This window comes from Procambarus clarkii, chromosome 78 (assembly GCF_040958095.1).
Source record: "Procambarus clarkii isolate CNS0578487 chromosome 78, FALCON_Pclarkii_2.0, whole genome shotgun sequence".
Taxonomy (NCBI): Eukaryota; Metazoa; Arthropoda; class Malacostraca; order Decapoda; family Cambaridae; genus Procambarus; species Procambarus clarkii.
Window position 1 is genome coordinate 13685262 of NC_091227.1, and position 14013 is coordinate 13699274.

Here is a 14013-nt window from a genome sequence, read left to right on the forward strand (position 1 = left end):
ACTCGGTAAAAGGTCTTCTTGATATAATTAGAAATGCCACTAATAGCGCCCCGCCGAAGACGCAAAGAATAAGTCACGCTAACACGACTGAAACTCACGCAAGACTAAAGTGACGACGTTTCTGTCCATCCTGGAGCCTTATCGAGTCGTGGAGATGTTTCGGTTCGCCCCTGGACCCTAATGTGACGACCTTTCGGTCTCTCCTGGTTACTTGCCCTGGTCAAGACATTGTTAATGGGCTCAGAACAGATCAAAACATCGTCACTTGCACGTGTGTATGGCTGAGTTACAGGTTAAGGATGGAGCCAAATAATACAATATTGGGAAAATATATATATTAATCCTCGGTAATTAATCCTAATCCTGCACATTTGTGTTGACATTTATACTGTATCTCTCGCCAATCCTGTCATCATATTCCAGCTGCTATCCTGTCCTCATATATTCCTAATATACTCATATCTGTCTAACCGACTCATATAAGTCTAACCAAATGATACATGTCTAATCTATTCATACACATGTCTAACCTAATCATACATGTCTAACCTTCTCATACACGTCTCACCTACTTATACACGTCTAACCTTATGCATATGTCTAACCTCCTTATACATATGTTTAACCCACTCGTATACATATCTAATCTACGTTTCCTTGCCTGTAACAAATGCATCTTCACTTGACCTAATACGTTACCTGGGCATCTGGTTTCATACCTGCCTTTACTTCTGAGAGTCCTTGCCTATGACTCCATTGTCTCTCAATACAAGAACTGGTCAATACTTCTACAAGCCGATATATGTTAAAGTCTGTACTAGATAGATCCACGGGCATGTAGAGCTGACAATATGATAACAGGTTTTAATTCAGAATTTGATATCATTAGAGACGCGCTAATCTCAGCATTAAATCCGTAATACCTATGAGTTATATTTTTGTAAATTATTTTAAATTTTGTCTTTATAATTGTCAGCTAATCACGTTACAAAGCCTCCTTACCTGGAGGCTTTGTGACTTTTTAGACTTGAGTAAAACTTTGTGATTTTTTAGACTTGTGACTAAAATTTTGTGACTTTTTAGACTTGTGACTAAAACTTTGTGATTTTTTAGACTTGTGACTAAAATTTTGTGACTTTTTAGACTTGTGACTAAAACTTTGTCATTTTTTAGACTTGTGACTAAAATTTTGTGACTTTTTAGACTTGTGACTAAAACTTTGTGATTTTTTAGACTTGTGACTAAAATTTTGTGACTTTTTAGACTTGTGACTAAAACTTTGTGACTTTTTAGACTTGTGACTAAAACTTTGTGACTTTTTAGACTTGTGACTAAAGCTTTGTGACTTTTTAAGACTTGTGACTAAAATTTTGTGACTTTTTAGATTTGATTAAAACATACGTTGCACTTAAATGAGTTCCCAACGACCCTTTAGGCACTATAAGACGTAAGCAAAGTCTACCCTTTAGGGACTATAAGACTTATGCAAAGTCTACTTCCCCCCACCCCGCTTGCACACATGCAGGTGATGCTCAAAGGGATTATAGACACATGCTCAAAGGGATTATAGACACATGCTCAAAGGGATTATAGACACATGCTCAAAGGGATTATAGACACATGCTCAAAGGGAGTATAGACACATGCTCAAAGGGATTATAGACACATGCTCAAAGGGATTATAGACACATGCTCAAAGGGATTATAGACACATGCTCAAAGGGACTATAGACACATGCTCAAAGGGATTATAGACACATGCTCAAAGGGATTATAGACACATGCTCAAAGGGATTATAGACACATGCTCAAAGGGATTATAGACACATGCTCAAAGGGATTTCCCAATTAACTCATTTAATCGAGAACAATAAATACTTATAAATAGGTAGTTTAATTCTGAAGGCAAAACTGTCCAATAAGTTAAAAATTGTAATCCCTATGAAGAAAATGCAAGAATGAAATTAAAATAGAAACCCAAAAGTTGAAAATGGCATCTGGGAAGTTAAAACTGGTTTACCAGAGGTCAAAATTTGGTTTACCGGAAGTAAAAAATAGTTTACCAGAGGTCAAAAATGACTTCCTGAAAGTTAAACTTGGTAACTGTAATGAGGATTTTCCCAACCTTGAAGTTAAATCTCCGAAGCCATCACTTACCCAGAAGGTAAGACTTACCTTATGGGTAAGGTCTTACACACGAGTACCCCTCTACTGTGTACCCTACACATTCCTTTTTCACCCCGCCTCTATAAAAGCTCTCTCGGAATAGGCAAATAAATAGTTTAACGAAACCAACTTGGCCTAAATCCTCCCTATTAGGCGTCGCTTGAAAGTCAAAAAAGTGACGATAGAATCAAGTGACAATTTCCTCATTCTTGTTAAACCCGTCTTTGTGATTTTGTCAATTTCGGTGACTAAATAACCGGCTAGCTGCCGCAGACACGGAACAATTTAGGCTGCCGCAGACACGGAACAATTTAGGCTGCCGCAGACACGGAACAATTTAGGCTGCCGCAGACACGGAACAATTTAGGCTGCCGCAGACACGGAACAATTTAGGCTGCCGCAGACACGTAACAATTTAGGCTGCCGCAGACACGGAACAATTTAGGCTGCCGCAGACACGGAACAATTTAGGCTGCCGCAGACACGGAACAATTTAGGCTGCCGCAGACATGGACCAATTCAAAGTTGATCATTTTTGGTCAGTTGATCAAAGCTAGCGGTAAAAGAAACGCTCTTTTGTAAACACAATGATGTAAAAAGGAGCGAGGGATGGAGGCCAGTTGTAAACCCAACGGTGTGAAAGGAGCGAAGGATGAAAGCCAGTTCAAATTTCATACGTTATTCTTAGCTTTCTCTATTCTTAACCCCGTGAACTTACAATGAGAAATCTGGCTGAACACAAATATCCCAACCCCACACTATGCAATAAAGAGCGAGTGACTACGTTTCTGTCAGCTTTCTCACGACTTCATATGGATCCAGGACAGACCGAAACAGGTCGTCACTCTATTTTCGTTTCGGTTGAGATATTTAAGACTCGTAAGACCCAAAAGCAGGAGCTAGGCATCCCGCTAGTCTGGGTGTGACGCAGTAATGTATATTAACGGGCTGTAAGGGGCGCGGGCCAGCCATCCATCAACGTCGACCAGAGAGTTCAAGGGGGTCTCATCAAGTAGGGCCTGGCTTGGTGTAGCGACCTCCTGACAAATCAGAAACTCTGTAGCGTCATCACTAGCACCATCGTCACCAACACCACCAGCATCATCACTGTTATATTGCACCTTCATCACTATTATCAGCAGCATCACAATCCCGCCGCATAAGTAAGACAAATGAGTAACGCTTAGTGGGCCAGTCAGAGGCTTAGGGCCCGCGCGGTCCCCTGCAAAAACATCACATCATCATTATTATTAGATCCCCTAATCGCCCAAGCTCACATCATCAACCTCATCACTGACAGCCCCATCACCATCGTTGACAAGAAACTATCAGGTTACTGCCTATAATTCAGACGATGAGTCACAATGGGTATGAATATATATCCAAACCATATGTCTTGACCAAACCACACACTGGAAAGTGAAGGGACGACGACGTTTCGGTCCATCCTGGACCATTTTCAAGTCGATTGTGAAGTCATTTTCGAAGTCACAATCGACTTGAGAATGGTCCAGGACGGACCGAAACGTCGTCGTCCCTTCACTTTCTAGTGTGTGGTTTGGTCAACATTTTTCAGCCACATTATTGTGACTCCTCATCTGCAAACCATATATCTTCAGTTTCTGACGTGTGTTTGGATATCATAATACAAAGACCAAGATTAATTTTCCTTTCGTACTTTGAAATTCATGTTTTTTCTCACGACTAGCTTATCTCCCTCATCCCTGTGTCTCATTTACATATGGGGTTCCTTCTATTTCCTTTCTTTTCGAACAAAATTTTATTGTGGTGGCGAGTTATTTGGAGGGCAGATGAGCCTCGTCCATGATCTAAGGATAAGATCTGAGGTCCTTTAGGGGCCCAAGGGCCCTATCCCCTCCAGTTCGACTCTTCATGTTTGGGAAGCCGAGCTGAGACTACAAACCTACCCATAAGATTAGATGAACCGTGATTTAATAGGACGCCAATGACCAAGGAAATCATTCATTACCGCTCTCTCTCGTTTAAACAATCCTACACCAATCTCCCATTTGCTCTAGTTCCCTCTTCACCGTTAACCTATTTGCCCTAGTTCCCTCTTCACCGTCAACCCATTTGCCCTAGTTCCCTCTTCACCGTCAACTCATTTGCCTTAGTTCCCTCTTCACCGTTAACCCATTTGCCCTAGTTCCCTCTTCACCGTTAACCCATTTGCCCTAGTTCCCTCTTCACCGTCAACCCATTTGCCCCCCCCCCCCCTTCATCCTTCACCTTTCTTTCATTTCCCCTCTAGCATCCTTGCTCCCTCGCTTTCACCATTCTCTCATTTGGTTAAATTCTCCATTTTCCTTTCTCGTCTTCCTTTTCTCACTACACTTATTATCTTCCCCCTTGCATTTTGTGCTCAGGAGGCCGTGTAGGAGGAGGTGAAGGGTCAACACGCTCCCTTGGGCGAGCAGCTCCTCATCCACACAACTTCTCTACCCTCCAGCAGCCTCGTCGCAACACAGGTTTACAAATTCCACTTAATAGGTTAGCAGATTATGAGTGTTCAAAGCCCAGAGACAATTGGTGCTTGGAGTAGTCTCAGTTATGTTCAACTGATACCTTAAATTATACAAATGACGAGTATCTTTATGCAACTTGTGAATATCTTAAATTATATTACGTCATTACTATCATGCTTTGTATGTCAAGGCAGTATACACAATACTGTTTCCTTCTTCTTGAGGTTATCTTGAGATGATTTCGGGGCTTTAGTGTCCCCGCGGTCCGGTCCTCGACCAGGCCTCCACCCCCAGGAAGCAGCCCGTGACAGCTGACTAACACCCAGGTACCTATTTTACTGCTAGGTAACAGGGGCATAGGGTGAAAGAAACTTTGCCCATTGTTTCTCGCCGGCGCCTGGGATCGAACCCAGGACCACAGGATCACAAGACCAGTGTGCTGTCCGCTCAGCCGACCGGCTCCCATTCCTTACCAACATACAAGAAACAATTCTTGTATGCTGGTAAGGAAATTATAAAAACGCTACATTTTTTTGTATTATTTGGTTATTCGTATTAAGTTATCCTTCACAAAGGACTACAACAGAGCCATGACACAGAAATAATAAGTAGCGCAAAAGTGAACAGCAATGGACAGCCGTGTCACATTTTATTGAAATTAGTTTTCGTACATAGGCAACCGGTCAAGAAATGTAAGCACAATTTATGGATTTATAATGTATATATTAATACATGTATATTTGTCGCATGTAGTTAGTCTCTGTTACATGTTCACATTTGTTATAATGCTACACATTCCCGCGCCTCCCCTCCACCGACCACACACACACACACACACACACACACACACACACACACACACACACACACACATACACACACACACACACACACACACACTATGTAACGCAACTATGTAATGTAATGATACAAGTAATAATACAACATAAATACATCCTATTATCATACTTTCCGAAGATTCAACCCTGTGATAATAGAGCCTGATGTTGAAGAATAGGCTACAGCCTCTTGCTTTACTCAACCGATATATTATGCCAATACTGAATCAAATCAGCAAAACCTAGTACAGTAATTCAGATTTCTGCCTGAATTATGTGAAGAACTCTCGTCTGATTTTGATTGAACTATATGATTTGTTTAATTTCTATAATGATCTAAAAAAATCTATATAACTAAAAACACATAGAAGCGTTCATACATTTAAACACAGACTACAGAATTGTTTAAAAACATTATAGTATATACCATCTACATTCTAAATTCCATAATGTTAAAATAACCTCCGTGAAAATACGCAGCCTACTACACTATTATTCTAATACTGCCAGACAATGAAACCGTTATTCTGCCAATGCACAGTACAGCCCAAGTATCAGATCAGCACCAAATTGTCTATGCTATAGCATTTAACCATTCTACATTGGCATTCTCGACTTAACAATGACAGTACTGCCAGTAAAGGGTAGTAGACAGGAATTAATTCGCTCGCTTGCTTGCTTGCTTGCTTGCTTGCTTGCTCTCTCCCTCCCTCCCTCCCTCCCTCCCTCTCTCTCTCTCTCTCTCTTTATCTCCGATATACCAACATATATTACCTGCGTGGGAATTACCGTCATCCACGCAGCAAATGGTCAATGATAATTTTTTTAATTAAAGATAATAAACCACATTTTTGTGTGCAGAATCTCTGGCTATCCGCGACGTTGATGGCTTTTTCCCACCCTACTTAATATTCAGGACAACGGAAAAAAACACTTAAAACCGCTCCTCCAAGATTGTGAATAGCGAACATGTCTTCAAAAGAACAATTCACTAAAATCGCTTTTACCTTCGTAGCCTCTCGTGTCTAAAGCAAATATCAGATTTAATATATGTTGCAAGGTTGATGGGTTAAATCAATATAGACACAATGCACACACTCAAGAAGGTGCAATGAGCTATTTTGTGATATTGTGTCGTCTCTATGGATGGCCAGTTCCTATTAACCAGGGTAAGGAGTAGGGGAGGGCAAGAAGGGAGAGTGAAAAGGGGAAAGAGGAGAAGGTGAAAAGGGGGATGGGAATAAATTAGTGGAAAGAGAAGGCGAGGAGTAGTATACAGAACAGGATGAAAGCGTTGGGATACAATAGGCATATCCAAAATATAATAAATTCACTTCAAATTGCTTCCTATTCTATTCACCATCAAAGAGGCGGGATGATCAAGGGAGCTTTCAAGTGACATCAGAAATTCAAATTAGTTTGGAAACATCAATGTAAATGACCGAGCAAATAACCATTCACAAAATTCAATCACCAGGATGGTGCAATGATTTGAATAACGCACTGAGAAGCTCCATGCACCGAAGCCAACGTAGACTTTATGCAGATACTAAACCAGTAAAAATTATTCCTTTCTTAATCCATGAATTCCGGCGAACCTAAAAATTAAAAACACCGACGGAAATACTAGGTAATAAACCGTCCTTTATATTAGCTCAAACTACATTTGATGTATTAACAAATCTATATTTGGCCGGCCATAATTCCGCCTTGGTCTGGCGTGGCTGACCTGGCAAGAGGTGATCCAAGTCAACCTTAATAATCCAAGCTAAACTAGGCTTCAGCGAGGCAACTCTTCATAAGAGTAACTGATCACGCTATGCCTCCATAACCCGGGCCCAGCCCCCCTGCACTCCATCCCTCCCCCCTCACCATAACCCAGCCCCCATGCACACCAATCCTTCCCCCCTCACCATAACCCAGCCCCCCTGCACTCCATCCCTCCCCCCTCACCATAACCCAGCCCCCATGCACATCATCCCTCCCCCTCACCATAACCCAGCCCCCATGCACACCATCCCTCCCCCTCACCATAACCCAGCCCCCATGCACACCATCCCTCCCCCTCACCATAACCCAGCCCCCATGCACACCATCCCTCCCCCTCACCATAACCCAGCCCCCATGCACACCATCCCTCCCCCTCGCCATAACCCAGCCCCCATGCACACCATCCCTCCCCCTCACCATAACCCAGCCCCCCTGCACACCATCCCTGCCCCCCACCATAACCCAGCCCCACACCATCCCAGCCCCCACCATATCGCTGCCTCCAGCCCCCCCTCCAAGCCATCCCTCCCCCCCCCCTCACCATAACCCAGCCACCCTGCACACCATCCCTGTCCCCCACCATAACCCAGCCCCCCTGCACACCATCCCTGCCCCCCACCATAACCCAGCCCCAGCAATCCTCCACACCATCCCAGCCCCACCATATCGCTGCCTCCAGTCCCCCTCCAAGCCATCCCTGTCCCCCGAACACATACCAGAAATGCGAAAGAAATGTTAGGGCAAAATTATATCCTGTTGTAGGTTACCGGGAGCCTCTTAGGCAACGGCTGGCCATTCCCCAAGATGCATCCCATAATAGTCGACAAAAACCCAGATACCAAATCACTACTAGGTGAACAGAAGCATCGGGTGTTGGGAAACGTGTCCATTAATCGATCCTTGTTAATTATCATAAAATACCTTTAAAGTACAGTACATCACTACATTTGGCCATGTACCAAGTGGCCCCCAACATGGTGGCCATGTACCAAGTGGCCCCCAACATGGTGGCCATGTACCAAGTGGCCCCCAACATGGTGGACATGTACCAAGTGGCCCCCAACATGGTGGCCATGTACCAAGTGGCCCCCAACATGGTGGACATGTACCAAGTGGCCCCCAACATGGTGGACATGTACAAAGTGGCCCCCAACATGGTGGACATGTACCAAGTGGCCCCCAACATGGTGGCCATGTACCAAGTGGCCCCCAACATGGTGGACATGTACCAAGTGGCCCCCAACATGGTGGCCATGTACCAAGTGGCCCCCAACATGGTGGACATGTACCAAGTGGCCCCCAACATGTTGGCCATGTACCAAGTGGCCCCCAACATGGTGGACATGTACCAAGTGGCCCCCAACATGGTGGCCATGTACCAAGTGGCCCCCAACATGGTGGACATGTACCAAGTGGCCCCCAACATGGTGGCCATGTATCAAGTGGCCCCCAACATGGTGGACATGTACCAAGTGGCCCCTAACATGGTGGACATGTACCAAGTGGCCCCCAACATGGTGGACATGTACCAAGTGGCCCCCAACATGGTGGCCATGTACCAAGTGGCCCCCCAACATGGTGGCCATGTACCAAGTGGCCCCCCAACATGGTGGCCATGTACCACGTGGCCCCCAACATGGTGGCCATGTACCACATGGCCCCCCAACATGGTGGCTATGTACCACATGGCCCCCCAACATGGTGACCATGTACCAAGTGGACCCCCCAACATAGTGACCATGTACCAAGTGACTCCCAACATAGTGAACATGTACCAAGTGGACCCCCACATTGTAACAGACTGTTTTGTTGTAAAAATTACTTATTATAGATCTGTCATAAGCATTACATGGGACCACGTGGTCTTGACAAGTGGGAATCTGAGAAGAGTTTACCTGACTCTGGAGAGAAAGGTCATCCCTCCAGGGATTAAAGGGATTAGCGAGCAGGCAGAAACAACAAGGGCTGGCTCTCTGTATTAATGCAACATGTAATGGAGATTTCAACAAAATACAGTAATTACATAATATCCAACCTGGTTTAAGTAGGTATGCTAGGCTACCATAATTGTAGAGTAAAAGACCAAGGTTCGTAGTCTGCTACAAAGGAAGTGACGTCATGTGGAATAGGAGGGACTAGTTTGAGGTGCGGAAGACTCACCGGGTCAAGGTCACGCGGCCTGAGGATGACCACAACTTCACAAAGCATTAATTCATCTTAATTAAATAAAGTTCACTAACCAATATTGTATTTGGAGCTTTTTCCAAGATGCTTAATAAAAGTACCACCAGTTTAAATAAGAATTCAACCATCTGCTTTAGTCAGGACATAAAGATAAGTTTGTTCAATTTAAACCCAGGCTTAGTAATTTAATAATCTGGCGGAGTGATACGACTTATCCTCAGTTTGGGGACAAGCAGAGGTCAGGGAGTCAGTGTGGCGTGGGGCAAGCTTGGGTCAACATCCTAACCCCCAAGATGACCAAGGGCCAGATTCACCAAAGCACTTAAACAAGCACTTATGAACGTGTACATCTTTGCTCAATCTTTGACGGCTTTGGTTACATTTATTAAACAGTTTGTAAGCATGAAAACTTGGCAATCAACTGTTATTATTGTTATAAACAGCCTCCTGGTGCTTCGGAGCTCATTAACTGTTTAATAATTGTAAACAAAGCCGCCAAAATTTGAGAAAAGGTGTACAGGTTCGAAAGTGCTTGCGTAACTGCTTCGTGAATCTGGCCCCAGAACACCATCGGCTGGTTTCTTAAATTTTACGGTAAAGTGCTAAGATTTTGGTACAGTTGAATGTTTATTTTTGCCTCAGTAGGATATATTTCAGACTAGGGAGTGTTCAGTTAGCAAGTGTTTCTATTTTATTTCCATTTTGATAGCTTTGTTCAATAAAATTTGCTTTATTATTTTGTTTGTATCTGAATTTTTCCCATATATATATTTACATATGATTGTCTTTGCCGTGATCTCCACAGGCTTGGCTTACTTGTTGAATGAGTCAGTACCTATATCCCAAGCAAGCCTAGGCTCTTAACATTGGAGATATTCCCTTGTTTTGTTTAAATTCCACACCTAACGTATATTAATCTCCCTCTTTCAACAAAATAGGGGAAAACTCACTCCAAGGGTTAATGGTTAATTAACTGGCCCAAACCCCAATTGATTAATCTTCAAGACCGTTTATTTTGTTTGGTGGTGGCAGGCAGTGAAGGTCCTTTGAATTTTGCTAGAAAAGCCTAGTACGGCGTCACGTATTTGTAGTATCTTATGACGGTCGAACGTCTAAGATCACACGCATCGCTCCTGTGCCAGGTAAGTTCATTACAGGCTCACCATAGCCCGTGCTACTTGCCCTGCTCCTGTGCCAGGTAAGTTACGGGCTCACCATAGCCCGTGCTACTTGGAATCTATAATAACAACAACGTCTAAGATCACGTGACGTGGTCTAAGCTGAGAGTTAGCTTTGGGGTCTTTGGTTTAAGATAATTAAAGGGCAGGGTAGTGAACGGAGCAGTCTATACCCCGACCCCCTCTTACAACATGGTGGCCATGTACCAAGTGGCCCCCAACATGGTGGCCATGTACCAAGTGGCCCCCAACATGGTGGCCATGTACCAAGTGGCCCCCAACAAGGTGGCCATGTGCCAAGTGGCCCCCAACATGGTGGCCATGTACCAAGTGGCCCCCAACATGGTGGCCATGTACCAAGTGGCCCCCAACATGGTGGCCATGTACCAAGTGGCCCCCAACATGGTGGCCATGTACCAAGTGGCCCCCAACATGGTGGCCATGTACCAAGTGGCCCCCAACATGGTGGCCATGTACCAAGTGGCCCCCAACATGGTGGCCATGTACCAAGTGGCCCCCAACAAGGTGGCCATGTGCCAAGTGGCCCCCAACATGGTGGCCATGTACCAAGTGGCGCCCAACATGGTGGCCATGTACCAAGTGGCCCCCAACATGGTGGTCATGTACCAAGCGGCCCTCACATGGTGGCCTTGTACCAAGTGGCCCCCCACATGGTGGCCATGTACCAAGTGGCCCCCAACATGGTGGCCATGTACCAAGTGGCCCCAACATGGTGGCCATGTACCAAGTGACCCCCCATCACGGTGGCCATGTACCAAGTGGCCCCCAAGATGGTGGTCATGTACCAAGTGACCCCCCATCACGGTGGCCATGTACCAAGTGGCCCCAACATGGAGGCCATGCACCAATTGGCCCGCCCCCACATGGTGCCCAGGTACCAAGTGGCCCCCCCACATGGAGGACATGTACCAAGTGGCCCCCAACATAGTGACCATGTATCAAGTGGCCCCCAACATAGTGACCATGTACCAAGTGGCCCCCAAGATGGTGGCCATGTACCAAGTGACCCCCCATCACGGTGGCCATGTACCAAGTGGCCCCCCTAACATTTTGGCCATGTACCAAGTGGCCCCAACATGGAGGCCATGCACCAAGTGGCCCGCCCCCCACATGATGCCCAGGTACCAAGTGGCCCCCCACATGATGCCCAGGTACCAAGTGGCCCCCCACATGGAGGATATGTACCAAGTGGCCCCCAACATAGTGACCATGTACCAAGTGGCCCCCCACATGGTGGCCACGTACCAAGTGGCCCCCCACATGGTGGCCATGTACCAAGTGGCCCCCCACATGGTGGCCCCCACATGGTGGTCATGTACCAAGTGGCCCCCCACATGGTGGTCATGTACCAAGTGGCCCAAGATGGTGGGCATGTACCAAGTGGCCCAAGATGGTGGCCATGTACCAAGTGGCCCCCCAACATGGTGGCCATGTACCAAGTGGCCCTAACATAATGGCCATGTACCAAGTGGCCCCCTACATGGTGGCCATGTACCAAGTGGCCCCAACATAGTGACCATGTACCAAGTGGCCCCCTACATGGTTGCCACGTACCAAGTGGCCCCAACATAGTGACCATGTACTAAGAGGCCCCCACATGGTGTGCATGTACCAAGTGGCCCCCACATGGTGGGCATGTACCAAGTGGCCCCCACATGGTGGGCATGTACGAAGTGGCCCCCACATGGTGGCCATATACTAAGTGGCCCCCACATGGTGGACATGTACCAAGTGGCCCCCCAACATAGTGACCATGTACCATGTGGCCCCCAACATAGTGACCATGCATGTACCAAGTGGCCCCAACATAGTGGCCATGTACCAAGTGGCCCCCAACAGTGGCCATGTACCAAGTGGCCCCCAACATAGTGACCATGTACCAAGTGGCCCCCAACATAGTGACCATGTACCAAGTGGCCCCCAAAATAGTGACCATGCACCAAGTGGCCCCCAACATAGTGACCATGTACCAAGTGGCCCCCCCACATAGTGACCATGTACCAAGTGGCCCCCCACATAGTGACCATGTACCAAGTGGCCCCCCACATAGTGACCATGTACCAAGTGGCCCCCAACATAGTGGCCATGTACCAAGTGGCCCCCAACATAGTGGCCATGTACCAAGTGGCCCCCAACATAGTGGCCATGTACCAAGTGGCCCCAACATAGTGACCATGTACCAAGTGGCCCCCAACATAGTGACCATGTACCAAGTGGCCCCCAAACATAGTGACCATGTACCAAGTGGCCCCCAAACATAGTGACCATGTACCAAGTGGCCCCCAACATAGTGACCATGTACCAAGTGGCCCCCAAACATAGTGCCCATGCACCAAGTGGCCCCCAACATAGTGACCATGTACCAAGTGGCCCCCAAACATAGTGACCACGTACCAAGTGGCCCCCAAACATAGTGACCATGCACCAAGTGGCCCCCCAACATAGTGACCATGTACCAAGTGGCCCCCAAACATAGTGACCATGTACCAAGTGGCCCCCAACATAGTGACCATGTACCAAGTGGCCCCCAAACATAGTGACCATGCACCAAGTGGCCCCAACATAGTGACCATGTACCAAGTATGTACTAAAGACTGCACACACACAAACCTGGTGTTGGTGAAGAGGTTCCTGTCGCTGGTGTTGAAGAGTGAATTAAGGTGTTGTAAGTGTTGTAAGTGTTGCTCTTAAGCCAGGCGGCTTCCTACTCCACGCCACGAGCTCGGCCACTTTTATATTGCCCCTCCCCCCCACAAAAAAGACCGCCGGTACACTTCACTACACTTAATTACCGTCGGGTCATGACGCACGCACACTGATACGCTGTTCGGCACACGCCAATGATACGATCACTTAGTGTGTTGGGACACTGCGAGACGCACCGCTCACCCCCTCCAACGCTGCCTTCCAACTGACTATGTTAGATTTGGTGCAGTGTTGCCATTGTCCCTCCCAGGATCTCGTACGACTAGAAGGGGTTTAATCAATCCTGTTTGTTCCTTCCTTTCCCTCTTAACACTCAATAATATACTTTACATTAGTATTTAGAATCGTTATGTATCTCCAGGACATTTGCAGCAAGTACCGATGTGTCGAGTTTAATCTATATCTTAGTCACTCGAAACCCGAATGAATGAATGCTATGCGTAGCGATAGTTGCAAGGGAATTGCCGAATTATTGATGGTGTGTTATGTCAGACCAACTAACTTCTGCTGTCTTTTCAATCAGCACAGACAGCTGGCACGATCAAAGAGCGCAGTTACCTCCTGCAACAAATGTTCCTACGTCCGCCCACGTCGTAGGGGTTACGACGCATGCGCCATTGTACCATTCAGACAAATTAATTGACCAATGACACGTCTAGTTGA

General features: G+C 46.2%; 2 protein-coding genes across 2 annotated transcripts in view; one reads left to right on the forward strand and one right to left on the reverse strand.

Moving 5' to 3' along the window:
- The window catches only part of LOC123746147 (protein draper), a 691165-nt gene extending 677627 nt beyond the window's left edge, over positions 1-13538 (reverse strand). The window contains exon 1 of the mRNA XM_045727449.2: positions 13255-13538. The gene's annotated coding sequence lies outside the window, so the exon portion shown is untranslated. The remainder of the gene's footprint in view (positions 1-13254) is intronic.
- LOC138357494 (adhesive plaque matrix protein-like) lies at positions 1991-9243 on the forward strand. The gene is made up of 2 exons (XM_069314352.1): positions 1991-2164; positions 8191-9243. Exons 1-2 carry the CDS (start codon positions 1991-1993, stop codon positions 9241-9243), a joined length of 1227 nt encoding a protein of 408 aa, XP_069170453.1.
- Positions 13539-14013: the final 475 nt, after the last annotated feature.

What these genes read in the sequence shown, in the direction of transcription:
- LOC138357494 (XM_069314352.1), top strand. Translation starts at nt 1,991, where the DNA reads ATGGCATCTGGGAAGTTAAAACTGGTTTACCAGAGGTCAAAATTTGGT. An exon ending in AGCCATCACTTACCCAGAAG is followed by an intron (nt 2,165 to 8,190) that starts GTAAGACTTACC and finishes ATACCTTTAAAG; the next exon opens with TACAGTACATCACTACATTT.